We start from the raw sequence: 15,644 nt of genomic DNA on the forward strand, positions 1-15,644 counted from the left end.
CCTTTGTATGTAACTGTCTGTCTCTCTCTGGCCGCTTTTAAGATTCTTACTTTGTCGTTGGTGTTTGCCAACTTAATTATAATGTGCCTTGGCGTCGGTCTTTTGGGGTTCATTTTGCTTGGAACTCTGTGAGCTTCTTGGATTTGTGTGGGTTTTTTCTTCCCTATATCAGGGAAGTTTTCTGTTATTATTTCTTCAAACAGGTTTTCTATTCCTTGCTCAGTTTCCTTTCCTTCTGGCACCCCTATTATCCTGATGTTGTTTTGTTTTGTGTTGTCCCGAAGTTCCCTTAGGCTCTCCTCCATCTTTCTAATTTTTGTTTCTAGAAGCTGTTGTAATTGGGTATTTTTTTCCATCTTGTCTTCTAGCTCACTTATGCGGTCCTCTGCTTCGTCTAGTCTACTCTTGATGCTTTCTATTGAGTTCTTTACAGCAGCGATGTCATTTTTCATTTCTTCTTGGTTCTTCTTCATTTCTTCTTGGTTCTTACTCATATTGTCGAATTTGTCTTCCATCCTTTTCAGCCACTTTATGACCATTTCTCTGAATTCTTTCTCTGATAGGTTGTTTGCCTCTAAATCGTTTACTTCCTTTTCTGGTGATGCCTGCTTCTCTTTCCGGGGGCTATTTCTTTGTCTCCTCATGGTCTCTCTTCTCCGGATGTCTGGTTATATAGATTTCTCTCTCTGGCGTTGATTTAAAGGTATAAAATACAACACAACCAGGCACAACAGACAAGGCACTTATTTCAGGCGAAATCTGACCTTTCCGTGGTGCAGTGAAGAGTTTCTTTGAATCCGAATGTTTGCGCTGATAGGGGACCGGTGGTCTGGTGATCCCAGCAGTTCAGTGTTTGCAGTTGTTGCAGAAAGTCAGGTTTCCAATAAAATCCTCCTTTCCTTGCAAGATCAGTTCACAGTTTTGAATTACCATTAGCCCATTAGGCACAGTAAGAGATGAACAATAATAGCTAATGATAAAATAGAACAATTACAACAACACATTGCAATAAAATTTATATGTATGTCCCCCCCCCCCCTTAAAATATCGTAATGTACTGTACTCACTTTTTCACTTAAAGGCTTATCCAGATTGCCAGCATTACTCCTGTTACACTTTTGGGCCGTTATTGAGTAAAACGAGAGTGACTTGAACACAGCACTGTGACAGCGAGACCACTACTAAGTAACTAATGTGTGGGGAGTGTATACAGCATGGATACTCTGGACAAAGGGATGGTTCATGTCCCACGTGGGATGGAGCAGGATGCCCTGAGATTTCATCATACTTATGAATTGTTCATTTCTGGAATTTTCCATTTACTATTTTCAGACCACGATTGGCTGCGATAGGTACGTGAAACTATAGAAAGCGGTACCATGGATGTGGGAGGCTACTGTACACATATGTTTGTTTTTATTTATACACTAGAGGCCCGATGCACGAAATTCATGCAAGAGTAGGCCTTCCTTCCCCGGCTGCCGGCACTGGCTTCCCTCTGGCACCCGGGACCCGGGCTTCCCTCACAGCCCTGGCTTCGTCCGGAAGGACATCCGGTCTAATTAGCATATTACACTTTTATTATTATAGATTACTTACTATTAAATGTGGTTGAGATGACTGGATCGTTTGTGGCTGGATAAAAGAGAAGGATGTACCTAAGCCCAGGAAGTTCACAGACAGTATTTATTTCAAGGCAGAAGTAGTTGGCACATTTTGGCTTGGAAGATACCCTGCTGTAGAGTCAGAGATCCAATAGGGATATTGAGTTAGAAGCAAACGTGTCCTATATTGGGTTGGCTGTTTAATAGTTAAACCGTGGGGCCATATCTGGAATTTAGTTGTTAATCTTTTATGACCTTTCTGTCTAAACCTTTCTGTCTTGAATTGAAACAGTTTGTGTGTGTGTGTGTGTGTGTGTGTGTGTGTGTGTTTGTTTCTGCTTTAATGGACTGAATTTATTTGGGATTTGTAAAAATTATTTTAATTTTTTTAGAATTTGGCAATGCTTTCAAAATGTTTTCTTCTGGCCGAAACCGGTTTGGCTCAGTGGATAGAGCGTCGGCCTGCGGACTGAGGGGTCCCAGGTTCGATTCCGGTCAAGGGCATGTGCCTTGGTTGCGGGCACATCCCCAGTAGGGGGTGTGCAGGAGGCAGCTGATCGAGGTTTCTCTCTCATCGATGTTTCTGACTCTCTATTCCTCTCCCTTCCTCTCTGTAAAAAAATCAATAAAATATATTAAAAAAAAAATGTTTTCTTCTGCACTGCCTCTAAAACAAAATTATAGATGACGCCTTGCCACGCTAGCAGTCAGCAGCTGTGCGTCAATGCAGGTTGCCCAGGACCAAACCAGAGAGGGTCGGACCTGCATTGCCACCATCTGTCCATCATCCAGATATCATTGCTGACATGTACACATAAGGAACTATTTGACATTGAAACTGGGTCTCAGAACTGTTGGACATTGTAATTGGGACTCAAACATTTTTTGTTATTATATGTTTATTTCTAGTCAAAAATAAATAAATAAATAAATAAAACAAAATTATAGCCCTAACCAGTTTGGCTCAGTGGATAGAGCATCTGCCTGTGGACTGAAGGGTCCCGGGTTCGATTCTGGTCAAGGGCATGTACCTTGGTTGTAGGCACATCCCCAGTAGGGGGTGTGCAGGAGACAGATGATCGATATTTCTCTCTCATCGATGTTTCTAACTCTCTTTCCCTCTCCCTTCCTGTCTGCAAAAAATCAATAAAATATATTAAAAAAACAAAAATAAAACAAAATTATAAACAAGTTGATGTTTCTTTGATATATTGAAGTTGTAAAAGTGTCTTCACTTTTCTGACTTGTAAAAGTAACTTATTTTGAGTAAGTTTTAATGTTGGGCCTTGAAAGATGAGAATTTGAGTATACTTGTTTCTCTTTATCACTTGGAGGTTCACCTTGGCTGTTGGGAAAAATGTATAAACAAAACCATGTGGCTGCAGTTTCCCAGGTGCAGTAATCAACTGACGAATGCCCATCGAGGGGATCTGGATCACAGGATTAAAACGTCCTGGACACCATCCATTAACTTATCAATTTATCAGACACCATGGGATGTCTGCTAGTGCCGTAAAGGTACTCAGTGCCGGGGATGCAGAGATGAATAGGCTAGGAATGGAAGACCAATATTATTTTTTAATACTGGAAAATTGAGACCTTGTAAGTAAAACACCACTCAGCTAATTATCCCATTTTAAGTCTTGAAATGGTTGTCTTTGACATGAAATATGTCCTTGGTTTCTCACCGTGGGTCCCAAAGTCTTACCGAATGCACTTGGCAATATTGGATCATGCCCTCTTTTCCGTGGTCTAAGGCCGTGGTCGGCAAACTGCGGCTCGCGAGCCACATGCGGCTCTTTGGCCCCTTGTGTGTGGCTCTTCCACAAAATACCACGGCCTGGGCGAGTCTATTTTGAAGAAGTGGCGTTAGAAGAAGTTTAAGTTTAAAACATTTGGCTCTCAAAAGAGATTTCAATCGTTGTACTGTTGATATTTGGCTGTTGACTAATGAGTTTGCCGACCACTGGTCTAAGGCAGTCCTAGAAGAAAATAGGAACATACCACCTATTTCTTAGCTTCCTTGCTTCTCCCCCCACATCCTGCCCTTCTGTTGCTTTGTCTCCTGTGATCTTGAAATCTTGGGGAAATGGAGCATCTCTTCACGAGACGGTTCAGGTGATTTTTAGGCTGGAGCCGCTTCAGTGCCAGGCTGTGCCCATCACGCCTGCCCGAGGGCCACGAGGAGAGAATAACGTGAGCCTGGGCAGGTCTCTCGGGCACTGTCCTTGCTTGACCCCACCTGACCAGTCTACTCCGTGCCCAGCTCCCTTAGCTGCTGGCTCAGAAAAGAGCTCCAGAGAGTTCGTTTTCCAAATATGGGCCCCAAAATTGTACTTTCAGAAATGTGCTCGTGAGTAGTATGTGGGAGTCCCTCATCTCAGCTGACATGGTGAGGATGGATCTGAAATAGGCCAACCCTCCAACCCTGCTCGCTCTCAGAGCACGTGAGTGACGGAGGTTACGTGGCAGTGTATGTGACTCCGTGTGTTTTCTCACCCGTCTTCTCACATCTGTCCTGTGGCTGGTGTTCTCCAGCTCCTTTCAGATGACCTTGACAGCCACGTGATTCTGATGGAAACCATGGCGAAGGCACAGTGAATGTCGTTCACAGTTGTTCAGGCTGTGGGGTTGCACATGAAGATGGGGTGGCATTAGTGAAGTTCGGTTTTCTTACCCAGATGACCCTTACTGAGCGCCCGTCGCGTGCAAACCACATGGCTCTCGGCTCTTATGTGGGTTCTTGTGAGGGTACCGACGCAGCCCGGGGTTAAGGAGAGAGCTCCCTGAGCCCTGGACGTGTCAGAAAATGCTTTTGCTGTGGATGTTACTCCTGAAGGGGGGTGATGTCCTGTCATGGAGGGACATTTGGAACACTTAGCAAGGTCGTGAATCAGGATTATAGAATCTGTAGGATACAGAGAATTCTAGAATGCGAAGTTCCATAACGTTCGTTGTCATGGTGAAGGATAGGGACGTGAGGCGCTAAATTAGGATTTAATGGCTCCTTTGCCTGTGTTCCTGAAAGCACTTGGAAAACACCTCTCACCTCCATTGTAACCTGTACTGTACTCATCCAGGTCTGGTTCTCACTGGACAGTGAGCTCCCGGGAGTCAGCTGCCGCGTCTCACTCACCTTTCTTCTCCCAGGTCCTAGAGCCGTGGTAGGGTTGCCAGATAAAACAGAGGATGCTCTATTTTTGTGAAATCTGAACTTCAGATAAACATTGACTAAGTTTTATCCTAAATATATCTCGTGCCTACATATGTTAAATTTGAATTTTGGATAAGCAACAAATAACTTTTTCATATAAATGTATGCCATCCAATCTTCAGATGTAATTGATCATCCTGTGTTTTTACTTGCTAAATCAGGCAAACCTATAGAAAGTTCATTACTTAGAAACTTTTTTAGAAAACCAAAATAGGTATCCTATATAACAAAAGCCTAATATGCAAATTATTAGACCGGGAGTTCGACCGCTCGCTATGACATGCGCTGACCACCAAGGGGCGGCGCGGAACATGGCGGGCATCGGTGACGCGGTGTTGGTGGTGGGCAGAGGTGGAGGCGCTGCCGGCCCTGATGGGCACTGACCAGAGTGGGATCGTGGCGGGATGGTGGAGCAGGTGAGCGGGCAGCGCCAGGCCAAGGCAGGTGTGAGCAGGGACCCGATCACCCCACAGACGGCAACCGGTAGCGGCGGTGGGCGGCAGGGCCGCTGCCCGCCTTCCAGGTGCTGAGGGAGGCAGGGGGGGGGCTCAGTCCTGACTAATCTCCCTGCAGACGGTGACCAGCGGCGGGCAGGCCCTGATTGCCCAATTGGGTCTGGGACGGGGGGCTGTGAGTGGGTGGCGGCGACCAACCTCCCGCTGCACCCACACAGGGGGCTGCGACCTCTCGCCGGCTACCTGGGGGTGGGGTGACGAGGACGGAGGTGCAGTGAGCTGGCTACCTGGGGGCGGGGTGTCTGCCGAGCTCACTCTCCTCCCCCTGCTACCCTTCCCCGAACACGAGGGCTTGTGTGCTGGGGAAGGCCCCACACTCATGTGCCGGGGGCCCACGAGGAGCCCACCCCGCACCCACGCGGCCTCTTCCGGGTGAGCCGGGCCGCAGCTGTGGAGCCTGCAGGGGCGGGTCGGACTCCCCATGGGTTCACACAGGAGCCAGTCTGCGAGACCTGCCAGGAGAGAGGGCGCTGCCCGCCCAGCTTCCATGTGGCGCCGCTGCGGCCCAGAGGCCCATGCTTCACCCCAGCCTGCGGTGTCCGGCTGCACTCACCGCATCTCCGCGTGGGGGCTCGGGCGCCGTGACTTAGGTGAAGGGGGATGCACGGGGGCCCGGGGGCCCAGGTGCCTGCCCAGGGCCAAGAGGTCAGCTGGGACCTGCCCTTCCATGCCAGACGCTCACACTTCGATCACCAGCCAGGCCTAGGGACTGCACCCATGCACGAATTTCGTGCACCGGGTCTCTAGTAATTCTGTATTGTGATCCACACCTAAGGCAAATCAAGGTGGTCCCTGGGCGTGGTCTCCTCTATGAGATGTAGGACGGGAATTGCAAATAGGAGTGGTTGCCCTCCATCACCAACAGTGTTAGTGAAGACGGCTATTTCCCCGACAGCAGCTACAGCTTCCCCGACGGACACCCTGCATTCTCACCACACCTCCGTCCCGTCACCCCCGCCCCCAGGTAGGCGGGGCTTCCCCTGTGCACGAGCCCTGGTGTCCCAGGGAAGGGTAGCAGGGCGAGTGAGAGCGAGCTTGGCAGACACCCTGCATTCTCACCGCACCTCCGTCCCCGTCACCCCTGCCCCCAGGTAGCCGGCAAGAGGTCGCAGCCCGCCCCTGGTGAGTGCAGCCAGACACCGCAGGCCAGGGTGCAGCGTGGGCCTCTGGGCCTGGCCACTAGGATGCGCAGGAGGACCTGATGGCTGGGTTTGCGGGTGCATCCGTCCCCTGTGAGCCAGGCCGCCTAACCCAGGTTTTCCATGTTTGTGACCAGCCACCCTGAGACTGTGCATGGTACCTAGTAGAGTAGTTGTCTGGTTATGGAACTGGTTTCTTTTTCTCCCTGTGCAGCTCTCCCGTGCTCTCCACCCTTGCTGGAAGGTCGGCAGGGGCAGGCAGGATGGGGCTGTCGTCTGTTGAGCTGGGGGAGATATCTTCAGAGTGGGCTGTGGCAGCGTGGGGTACTGTAAGTCTCTGTGGGTGTGTCAGTGTAACTATACACTGAGTGGCCAGATTATTATGTTCTCTGAACGCATAATAATCTGGCCACTCAGTGTACATATATATATATACTAGAGGCCCAGTGCATGATTGAATCATGCACATGTAGGGTCCCCTACATGCTTTCGCTTTTGATCGCGGGGGAGCTGGGTGCCTGTCTGCTGGTGCACCAGGCCTTTCGGAAGCCTCTGCCGTGGCTTCCTGGTGCCTGAGCGGACCAGCACCCAGCTCCCCCGCTTTTGATGGTCCACGGCAGGACGTGAGCTCGCTGCCCCAGAGGCCCCTTCTGTTTTGCAGCACAGCCATGGTGCAGACGCTGAGCTTGCGCCGCCGCTGGCGATGCGTGCTCAGCGTCCCGCTGGCCCAATCGGCTACCCCGGGCACCCTGAGTCCCGCCCCCTGCGCCTCCCGCTGGCCCAATCATGGGCGTAGCGGAATGATGGTAATTTACATATTACCATTTTATTAGGTAGGATATTAGAGGCCTGGTACATGAATTCGTGCATGGGTGGGGTCCGGCCAGGCTGGCCAGGGGGAGGGGACATGGGCGGTTGGCCAGCCTTGCCTGCTGGTCGAACTCCTGGTCAAGGGGACAATTTGCATATTAGCCTTTTATTATATAGGATATACACTGAGTGGCCAGATTATTATGCGTTCAGAGATCATCATAATCTGGCCACTCAGTGTATAATGTAACTAAGTGTGAGTGGATGGTAACACCCCCATGTTTATCATAGGAGAAAGTGGGGCAGGGAGGGGTGAGGTCAGAGGCTGAGAGCAGACACAGGCTGAGGCAGGCAGTTGCTGCTGAGAGCAGACTGGAACTCCCCTCCTTTGGGTTGCATTGGTGTTTTTAGGTCATCTTCCTGCCCACAGAGTAAGTATTTGGAAGTGGGAACCCATGCCCTTTTCCCAGAATGTAAATTTGACTAATTGGGGCTAAAAACAATTATGGCCTGCTGTAAGAGACCACTGAACAGCCTTCGTTCTGTGTCAGCCAAATTAGAGCTTTGCACGGTGGGTGCGCCCTGTGGTCTGAACCCTGTGAGGGTAAACAAAAATAGAAAGCTTTTTCTCCAGACTTGAGAACCAGATCAATGTCTGGTTATTAAGAGCATTGGTGGCAGATGGCCACAGAAGTTGGAACCCCAGCCTTAATGAAGGCTGATGGTGTCCTGAGAACACAGAATTTAAAAGAAACAAAACGCCCCTGGCTGGTTTGCTCAGGGGTTAGAGCGTTGGCCCTCAGACCGAAGGGTCTTGGGTTTGATTCCTGGTCAAGGGCATGTACCTCAGTTGCATGTTCAATCCCCAACCCCAGTCGGGGCCCATTCGGGAGGCACACCAGTCCATGTGTGTCTCTCACATCGAGGTTTCCCTCCCTCCCTCCCTCCCTTCCTTCCTTCCTTCCTTCCCCTTCCCTCCCTCCCTCTATCCCTCCTTCCCTCTCTCTCCCTTCCTCTCTTCCTATCGGTCTCTCTAAAAATCAAAGGAAAAAGAATCCTCAGGTGAAGATTTAAAAAAAGAAAAGAAACAATGTTCCCATCTGTTTTGCAGCCATTGAAACCAGCTGATGCTAGATACAAAACCTTGTGTGGTGTGTTTTAAGGAGTCACACTAATGCTGCGTAATGTGCCCGGCAGTTCTGAAACCTCAGCTTCCTGGAGGGGAGGGTTAGGTATGGGGGTCTGCATGGTGTGGCTCTCCTTGAGAGGAAGCTGGCACCACCCCTCCCTATGCCTCTAAAGCTGGGCTCTGCACAGGTGTTCGGAGGAGCTCTCAGTCCTTGGGAGGGATGCACTGAGTGAACTGGGCAGGAATAGAATATTAAACAACAGTTTTGCTTCCATCTGTTTTGAAATAGTAGATAAGTCCTGTAAATTTTGTGTTTTCTGGTCCTTTAACAACACATTAAAACTCCATTTTGGCCTGGCTGGTGTGGCTCAGTGGTTGAGTGTCGACCTATGAACCAGGAGGTCATGGTTCGATTCCCGGGCAGGGCATATGCCTGGGTTGTGAGCTCGATCCCCAGTGTGGGGTGTGCATGAGGCAGCCGACCAGTGATTCTCTCTCATCATTGATGTTTCAATCTCTCTCTCCCTCTCCCTTCCACCCTGAAATCAATAAAAAAATATATCTCTATATATCAAAGCCCAGCGACCAAGACGACGGAATGACCGGTCGCTATGACATGCACTGCGACGGCCAACCAGCTCGATCAGGGCCCGATCGGCCCCCCCTCAACCTCCTGCAGCCCTGGCCAGCCCTGCCCAGCCCCCGATTGGCCCTCCTCCCCCCGATCGTGGGCAGGGCCAACCGGCCAACCTCCCACGGCCTCCCCCCTACCCTGGCCGGCCCCGCCCCCGATTGGCCCCCTCACCCCTACGGGGCAGTGCCGGCCAGTCAACCTCTGGTGGCCCCTCCCCCCACCGGCCCCATCGGCCCCCATTGGGGTGGGTCAGCTGGACCCCACCCATGCATGAATTCATGCACCTGGCCTCTAGTCCTAATATATAAAAACCCTGGGTCTTTAATGACCAGTAACGACCGCAGGCTCTACCGGACGCCAGGCTAGGGAGCTGAGGGAGCTGGAGCTGTGGGCCCCTGGCCACCCAAGGTGGCGGTGGCTGGGAGGAGGGAGCTGTGGGCCCAAATGACCAAAGGACTGGTCCGGCTCTCACGGTGTGGCAGGGCGGGGCTGCGGAGGCTGAGGAGTCTCGCGGGGTGGGGGCAGCGAGCATGGAGCATCGCGGGGTGGCAGAGGTGAGGTGGAGGAGTAGGGCAGGGGCTGTTAGCGTGGAGCATTGCGGGGTGGTGGAGGCAGGGCGGGGGCGACGAGTGTGGAGCTTCGCGGGGCTGCTGAGGCAGAAGAGCATCATGGGGCATGGGCAGCAGAGGCCGAGGAGCCTCGTGGGGTGGGGGCTGTTAGCGTGGAGGTTCACGGGGCAGGGACCACGGAGGTGGAGGAGTGACGCTGGGCAGCGGACATGGCCCTGATTGCAGCTAGGCCTCGGGAACCCGCACGATTTAATCGTGCGCAGGGCTACTAGTCCTATCTAATAATAGACAAATATGCAAATTGACCATACCTCTGACACACCCACAAGCCACGCCCACCACCCAATCAGAGCGAGTATGCAAATTAACCCAAACCAAGATGGCTACAGCCACAGAGGGCAAGGTTTCCTAGGTAACAGAGGAAGCCAAGCTTTCCACCTGCCTTTGCCAGGCCTAAGCCTCCACTCAAGCTACAAAGTTTCAATTATAGAAGGTAAACAAATTCAAACAAATGGCAGCAGAATGGAGCTTAAGAGAGCAGGCCAGGGTTGCCACTGGCAACAGGGGAAGCAAAGCTTTCCCCACACCCTAGCCGGGCCCACCCGCTTAAGGCAACAAAGTTTCAATTATAACCCCAACAGAAATGGCTACCGGCCTCGGAGGGAGCCCCAGGCTTGGCTCCGTTCCAGGCTACAAAGTTTCAATAGTAGAAGGAAAATAATTTCCAGATACCAGGGCCTCCCCTTGCGTTGCCAGGGGGCGTGGCCTGCCTGCAAACCACCACAAGCCCTTCGCTCAGGCCGCCCCACACCCCAAGGGAACCCCCACCTGATCTGGGACGCCCTTCAGGGCAAACCAGCTGGCCCCCACCCCTGTACCAGGCCTCTATCCTATCTAATAAAAGAGTAATATGCAGATTGACCATCACTGCAACACACAATATAGCTGCCCCCATGTGGTCAAAGATCCTGCCCCCATGTGGACACAAGATGGCCACCACAAGATGGCCAGCAGGAGAGGGCAGTTGGATGGCACCCGGCCTGCAAGGGAGGGCAGTTGAGAGGGACCAAGCCTGCAAGGAAGGGCAGTTGGAGGTGATCAACCCTGCAGGAGAGGGCAGTTAGGGGTAACCAGGCCGACAGAGGAGGGAAGTTGGGGCAAACAGGCTGGCAGCGGAGTGGTTAGGGGGTGATCAGGCTGGCAGGCAGAAGTGGTTAGGGGCAATCAGGAAGGCAGGCAGGCAAGCAGTTGGGAGCCAGCAATCCTGGATTGTGAGAGGGCAGTCGTATATCCCTCGAGGGGTCCCAGATTGGAGAGGGTACAGGCTGGGCTGAGGGACAACCCCCCTCCGTGCACGAATTTCGTGCACTGGGCCTCTAGTATAGATATAAAACCCCAGACACTGTTTTGTAGGACTACGTGATACGGTGCATTTGATTAAACTGCCAAGCGAATCAGTCTTCTTGTGCAGATAGCGACTCCAGATGTGGAGTTTGCAGAGGCTGCTTTGGGGACCCTAGACCTCACGCTGGAGAGGGTTCTCCGGCACTGACTCACCCATCCGTGGAGCAGCTGCTTGCTGGCTTCCCGCGTCCCTGAGAGCGTCAGGGTTCTCCTCTTGCCGGTGTACTTCTCACTTAAATGACAGAAACTGCCAGTTGTAAGCACCGGAAGAATACTAAATACCAACATCTGGGATCAGACGGCTAAACCTAGCTCCCGGTAAGCAGACACCCACCTCTAAACCATTGCACAGATGGAAAGCACAGACCCCTGTTGGCAGAGTTGGGCATCCTGAAAACAACCCAAGCTTAATACAACGGGAAAGCGAACTTGGTACTTTTAATTTTCGGTAATTCATCTAGCTTGGAATTTTCCCCTAAGCCCTCGAGGGAAACATACATACCTAACTGAGGTAAGACCTTCTTTATTATGAAGAGGAGGTTTACTCTAAGGAAAAGCCGATTGGCTACAGGTGATTGGTTCTCAGGGCGGTACAACCGTTGATGGAGCTGTTGTGTTGGGATGTGCTGTATATGGAACTCGCTGGAAGAGGCAGTGGTGAGTTTGGAGATGGACGAGAGAAAAGAGTTCTGTTGCAATTACATGAGTGGTGAAGCGTGTGGATTGGTGTGTAGTGCGATGGCCTGGGAATTCAGGGTCTTTTGATATTATTTCTACTAATAAACTCTGTGACTTTGGACATTTCAACTCACTGGTCCTGTCTCTTAATCTTTAAAAGGAGGGGTTGGATTAAGTGATCTCTAAAGTCTCTTTCAGTTCAAAAATTCTGCTGTCATTTGCACACACACTAGGAAAATACCAGCACCACAGGCCACCTCCCTGATGTGGGAAGTATTTTTTGGTTGGGTATCAACGAGAGTTACTCTTGCTATTAACACTTATAAAAAGCGGGAAATGATTAGTGTGCACTATCACACCCATGCTAAACCATTTGCATTCCAGTTCTTGAAAGAGAACCCTAAGTGACTGGGAACATTTACCAAGGGGTGTAGCTGAGAGTTAATAGTGTCTAAGTGCTAACTAGTTTAATAGCTGGTAGTTGCCGCTGGATGCAAAAGTTGACAATCTGATTTTTAGTGTGTGTTGCCTCAAAACCCAGTCAGGCAGAGGTGGTGCATATAAAATTATCTTCATGAGAGCGGGCATGGTATTAGCTATCAGGGTTACTCATAAGGACTTCAAACTCTGTTAGGCTTAAGTACCTTAATGTCATTGCTTTTCCAGAAGTGTCTGCCATCCTGAGGCAGTCCCCGCCTTCTTCAGAGACCGGCTGCTGTGTGTCTCGCAGTGCTGGAGGAAAGAAAGCACGTTTTGTCCAAGGGGAGTTTTCCTGGGTCAGGCCAGGCCAGGCTTTGAGCTATGAACCCTCTCAAGTTTTGGTTCCCTTGGAGGGAAAGGGAAAGGAGATAACACTTGCTTTTGCTAGAAAGTAAAGCTTATCTCCCCCTACCTGTTTGCACTTTAAAGAAAGGGATCGTTTATTTATTCAAAAGCTTGGTTTCCTTGACCACAGTGCAGCAGCCAGTTCCCTGTTCCTTTCGCGTCCCAGAGACGCGTTTCCAACGCGTGGGAGGCTCTTGGTGCCAGAGGTGGGCTGGATTCTGAGGGAACCATGAAGGTACAAATGTGCAGCTGGATAAATGCTTTTATAATAAACCCATATTCTTCTTCCTGACAGAGGGAAGTATATAATCTCACTATTTAGCAATGTGCAATGCTAAATATATTTCTATGTTACTTTACTATATCATAATAGTAATAAACATTACTGACAATATGTATTCAATATACACACATACATATATATGTGTATATATGTGTGTATACACACACACACATGTCTGTATGTTTACACACATATATACGTGGGTGGATGAAGAGATAAAAGCCCATGGATTCTTAACTTTCAGAGTTGTTTCAGAGAGCTGGATTACATTTAGCTATGTACCTTCACTGTGATATTTGGGGGGAAATGATAAATTCAATCAGTTAGCAACTAAGAGGAAAGTAAGTGTAAGGGTGGTTTGAAATCGGAGGTAAATCTCTCATCGTCAGAAAAAAAAAAGGTTTGATTTAACCACTTTTCTCCAAACCAGTTTTGTGTGTGGACACCGACATTGCGATGTATTTGATAAAAGTATTTCTGCAGACATTCAGTTCTAAGTTAATACTTAACGTAGCCTGCGGGCTGGTGGCTTGCTACAGCAGTCTGCGTTTTTTATTTGTTTGCTTTTTAAAAAAGTCCCAATGTAAGTACAAAAAGCTTTTTTCAGTTCTCTCTGTTGAATATTTTACTATTGTTTCAGAGTGATGATCCCGCTCTCTTCCTAAAGGGCCTCCTTCATCTCATGAATATTTTAATATTTCAGTTTCAGACCTAATGACGAGGAGCTTTTGAGCCCCCCTGAGCTCCATTTGCTGTTATTTTTGTGTCTCCTTATATTAATGGCTTTCACTTTGATTCCTTTGCTGGAGATGGCGGAGGGAATAAGATCGGATGACTTCTTTATTTTTAAGCCTGACTGGTTCTTTATAAAATGAAGAGTAGAGCCACTCCCTCAGAATGGCTAACGTGCTCAGCTGTGTGTAAATTGGGGTCATAATCCTTCCTTTGAAGTATTGGAGGAGCGCTGTTATGAGAAATGTGCTGGAAATGATTAAAGAGGAGAGTACAGCAGGACACGGTGGCCGGTTCAAGCCCTGTGGTGTCAGGTGGGGCATCCTCTGCGTCCAGCCCCAGGAGACTGGGAAGCAAGGGATTAGCCGAACGTCAATCAGTAGGTGGCCCGGGTGGATTCCCCAACATTTGGCTAAGTCCGCGTCTGGGTTGTGCTTTGTCCTTCCTCACCTTTGTCATGATGGCGAAATATCCCCACAGAGGGATGGATGTGTGTGTACTGCTTTATATCTCACCTGTTCGTGCCATACCAAATACCTGCAGCATTTTTCTGATGCGTGAATGTGGTGGGAAGTTGAGGTTATTCAGCTAAGTGGCTACAGCGAATATTACTCCACTCAGGATGCTTAGTATATACTAAGCAGCATGTGCCCTGATTGGAGTTAGGCACCTGCTATTTGAAGTCATTGGAAATGGAATCATCCCCTTCATTTATGGTAAGAAAGAATTTTAGTCAGTACGTGTTTTCCGAAGGTCTAGGGTGTGCAAGCAATTGATTGCAAAGTTAGTTGTACATGTAGGATGAGGTGTCTTCATTTTAGTTCATATATGACAATTTAAAATAGAGGTTGTCAGGCCACGCGCCCCAGGGTCCGGGTGAAGCTGGTTCCCGGGTCCGGGTGAGGCCGTGTGCCCCTGGATCCGGGTGTAGCTGGATCCCGGGTCCGGGTGAGGCCGTGCACCCCTGGGTCCGGGTGAGGCTGGGTCCCAGGTCCAGGTGAAGCTGGATCCCGGGTCCGGATGAGGCCGTGCGCCCCTGGGTCCGGGTGTAGCTGGATCCCTGGTCCGGGTGAGGCCGTGCGCCCCTGGGTCCGGGTGAGGCTGGGTCCCAGGTCCGGGTGAAGCTGGATCCCGGGTCTGGGTGAGGCTGTGCGCCCCTGGGTCCGGGTGAAGCTGGATCCCGGGTCTGGGTGAGGCTGTGCGCCCCTGGATCCGGGTGAGGCTGGGTCCCAGGTCCAGGTGAGGCCGCGCCCCTGGGTCCGGGTGAGGCTGGATCCTGGGACCGGGTGAGGCCACGCACACCTGGGTCCGGGTGAGGCCACGCGCCCCGAGGCCCGGGTGATGCTGGGTCCCAGGTCCGGGTGAGGCCACGCGCCCCTGAGTCCGGGTGAAGCCGCGCCCCTGGGTCCGGGCGAGACCAAACCAGAGGGAGTCGGACCTGCATTACCACCATTTGTCCACCATCCAGAGCTGAAAAGTCAGTGCCGATATGTACACATAAGGAACTGGTGGACATTGAAATCGGGTCTCAAAAGAACTATTGGTCCAGAAAGAAACTTACTACAGACTGATTCATTTGCCTGTCAGCATAACTATTATTGCTCGTCTCACGTTCGGCTCTTATAAGTATATTTCTAGTAACACATGATCTCACTCATCTAGGGGAAATGATGAACAACATAGACTGATGAACAAGAACAGACCCAGAAACAAGGAGGCATCGATCGGACTGTCAGGCCTCAGAGGGAGGGTAAGGGAGGGTGGAGGTAGAGGGGAGAGATCAATCAAAGGACTTGTGTGCATGCATAGGAGCCTAACCAATGGTTGGGGACAACAGGGGGGTGGGGGCATCCGTGGGGAGGGGTGGGGGATGGGAATGGGGGGATGAGGACAAATATGTGACACCTTAATCAATAAAGAAATTAAAAAATTAAAAAAAAATAAAATAGAGGTTGTCTTTTATTTCTTAGTGAGTAACCACTAGTTGTCAATAATGAATTCCTATCCCAGCCCATATTTTCTTTCTACGATTTAAATGCGTTCTATCCACTTCCAAGAACCTTGTTCTCTCATGACATTTCTAATGAGTTTATTGGAAAACAAAAACC

The 15,644-nt window shown here is 50.2% G+C and overlaps 1 protein-coding gene across 8 annotated transcripts in view; it reads left to right on the forward strand.

Annotated features, from left to right (window-relative positions):
- MFHAS1 (multifunctional ROCO family signaling regulator 1) overlaps positions 1-15,644 on the forward strand; it is a 76,378-nt gene that overhangs the window by 23,552 nt on the left and 37,182 nt on the right. The window contains exons 2-3 of one of the 8 annotated variants that reach the window (XM_054720082.1): positions 1,997-2,013; positions 2,248-2,301. The exons of 4 other annotated variants lie outside the window; for them this stretch is intronic. In XM_054720082.1, coding sequence (XP_054576057.1) covers positions 1,997-2,013; positions 2,248-2,292 — 62 coding nt within the window. In that variant the 3' untranslated portion in view covers positions 2,293-2,301. Of the gene's footprint in view, positions 1-1,081; positions 1,892-1,996; positions 2,014-2,247; positions 2,737-15,198; positions 15,270-15,644 lie in introns of those variants that run through there. 3 more of the 8 variants (XR_008556785.1, XM_054720085.1, XM_054720086.1) reach the window with 3 other exon arrangements.

Source organism: Eptesicus fuscus, chromosome 8 (genome assembly GCF_027574615.1).
Source record: "Eptesicus fuscus isolate TK198812 chromosome 8, DD_ASM_mEF_20220401, whole genome shotgun sequence".
Classification (NCBI taxonomy): domain Eukaryota; kingdom Metazoa; phylum Chordata; class Mammalia; order Chiroptera; family Vespertilionidae; genus Eptesicus; species Eptesicus fuscus.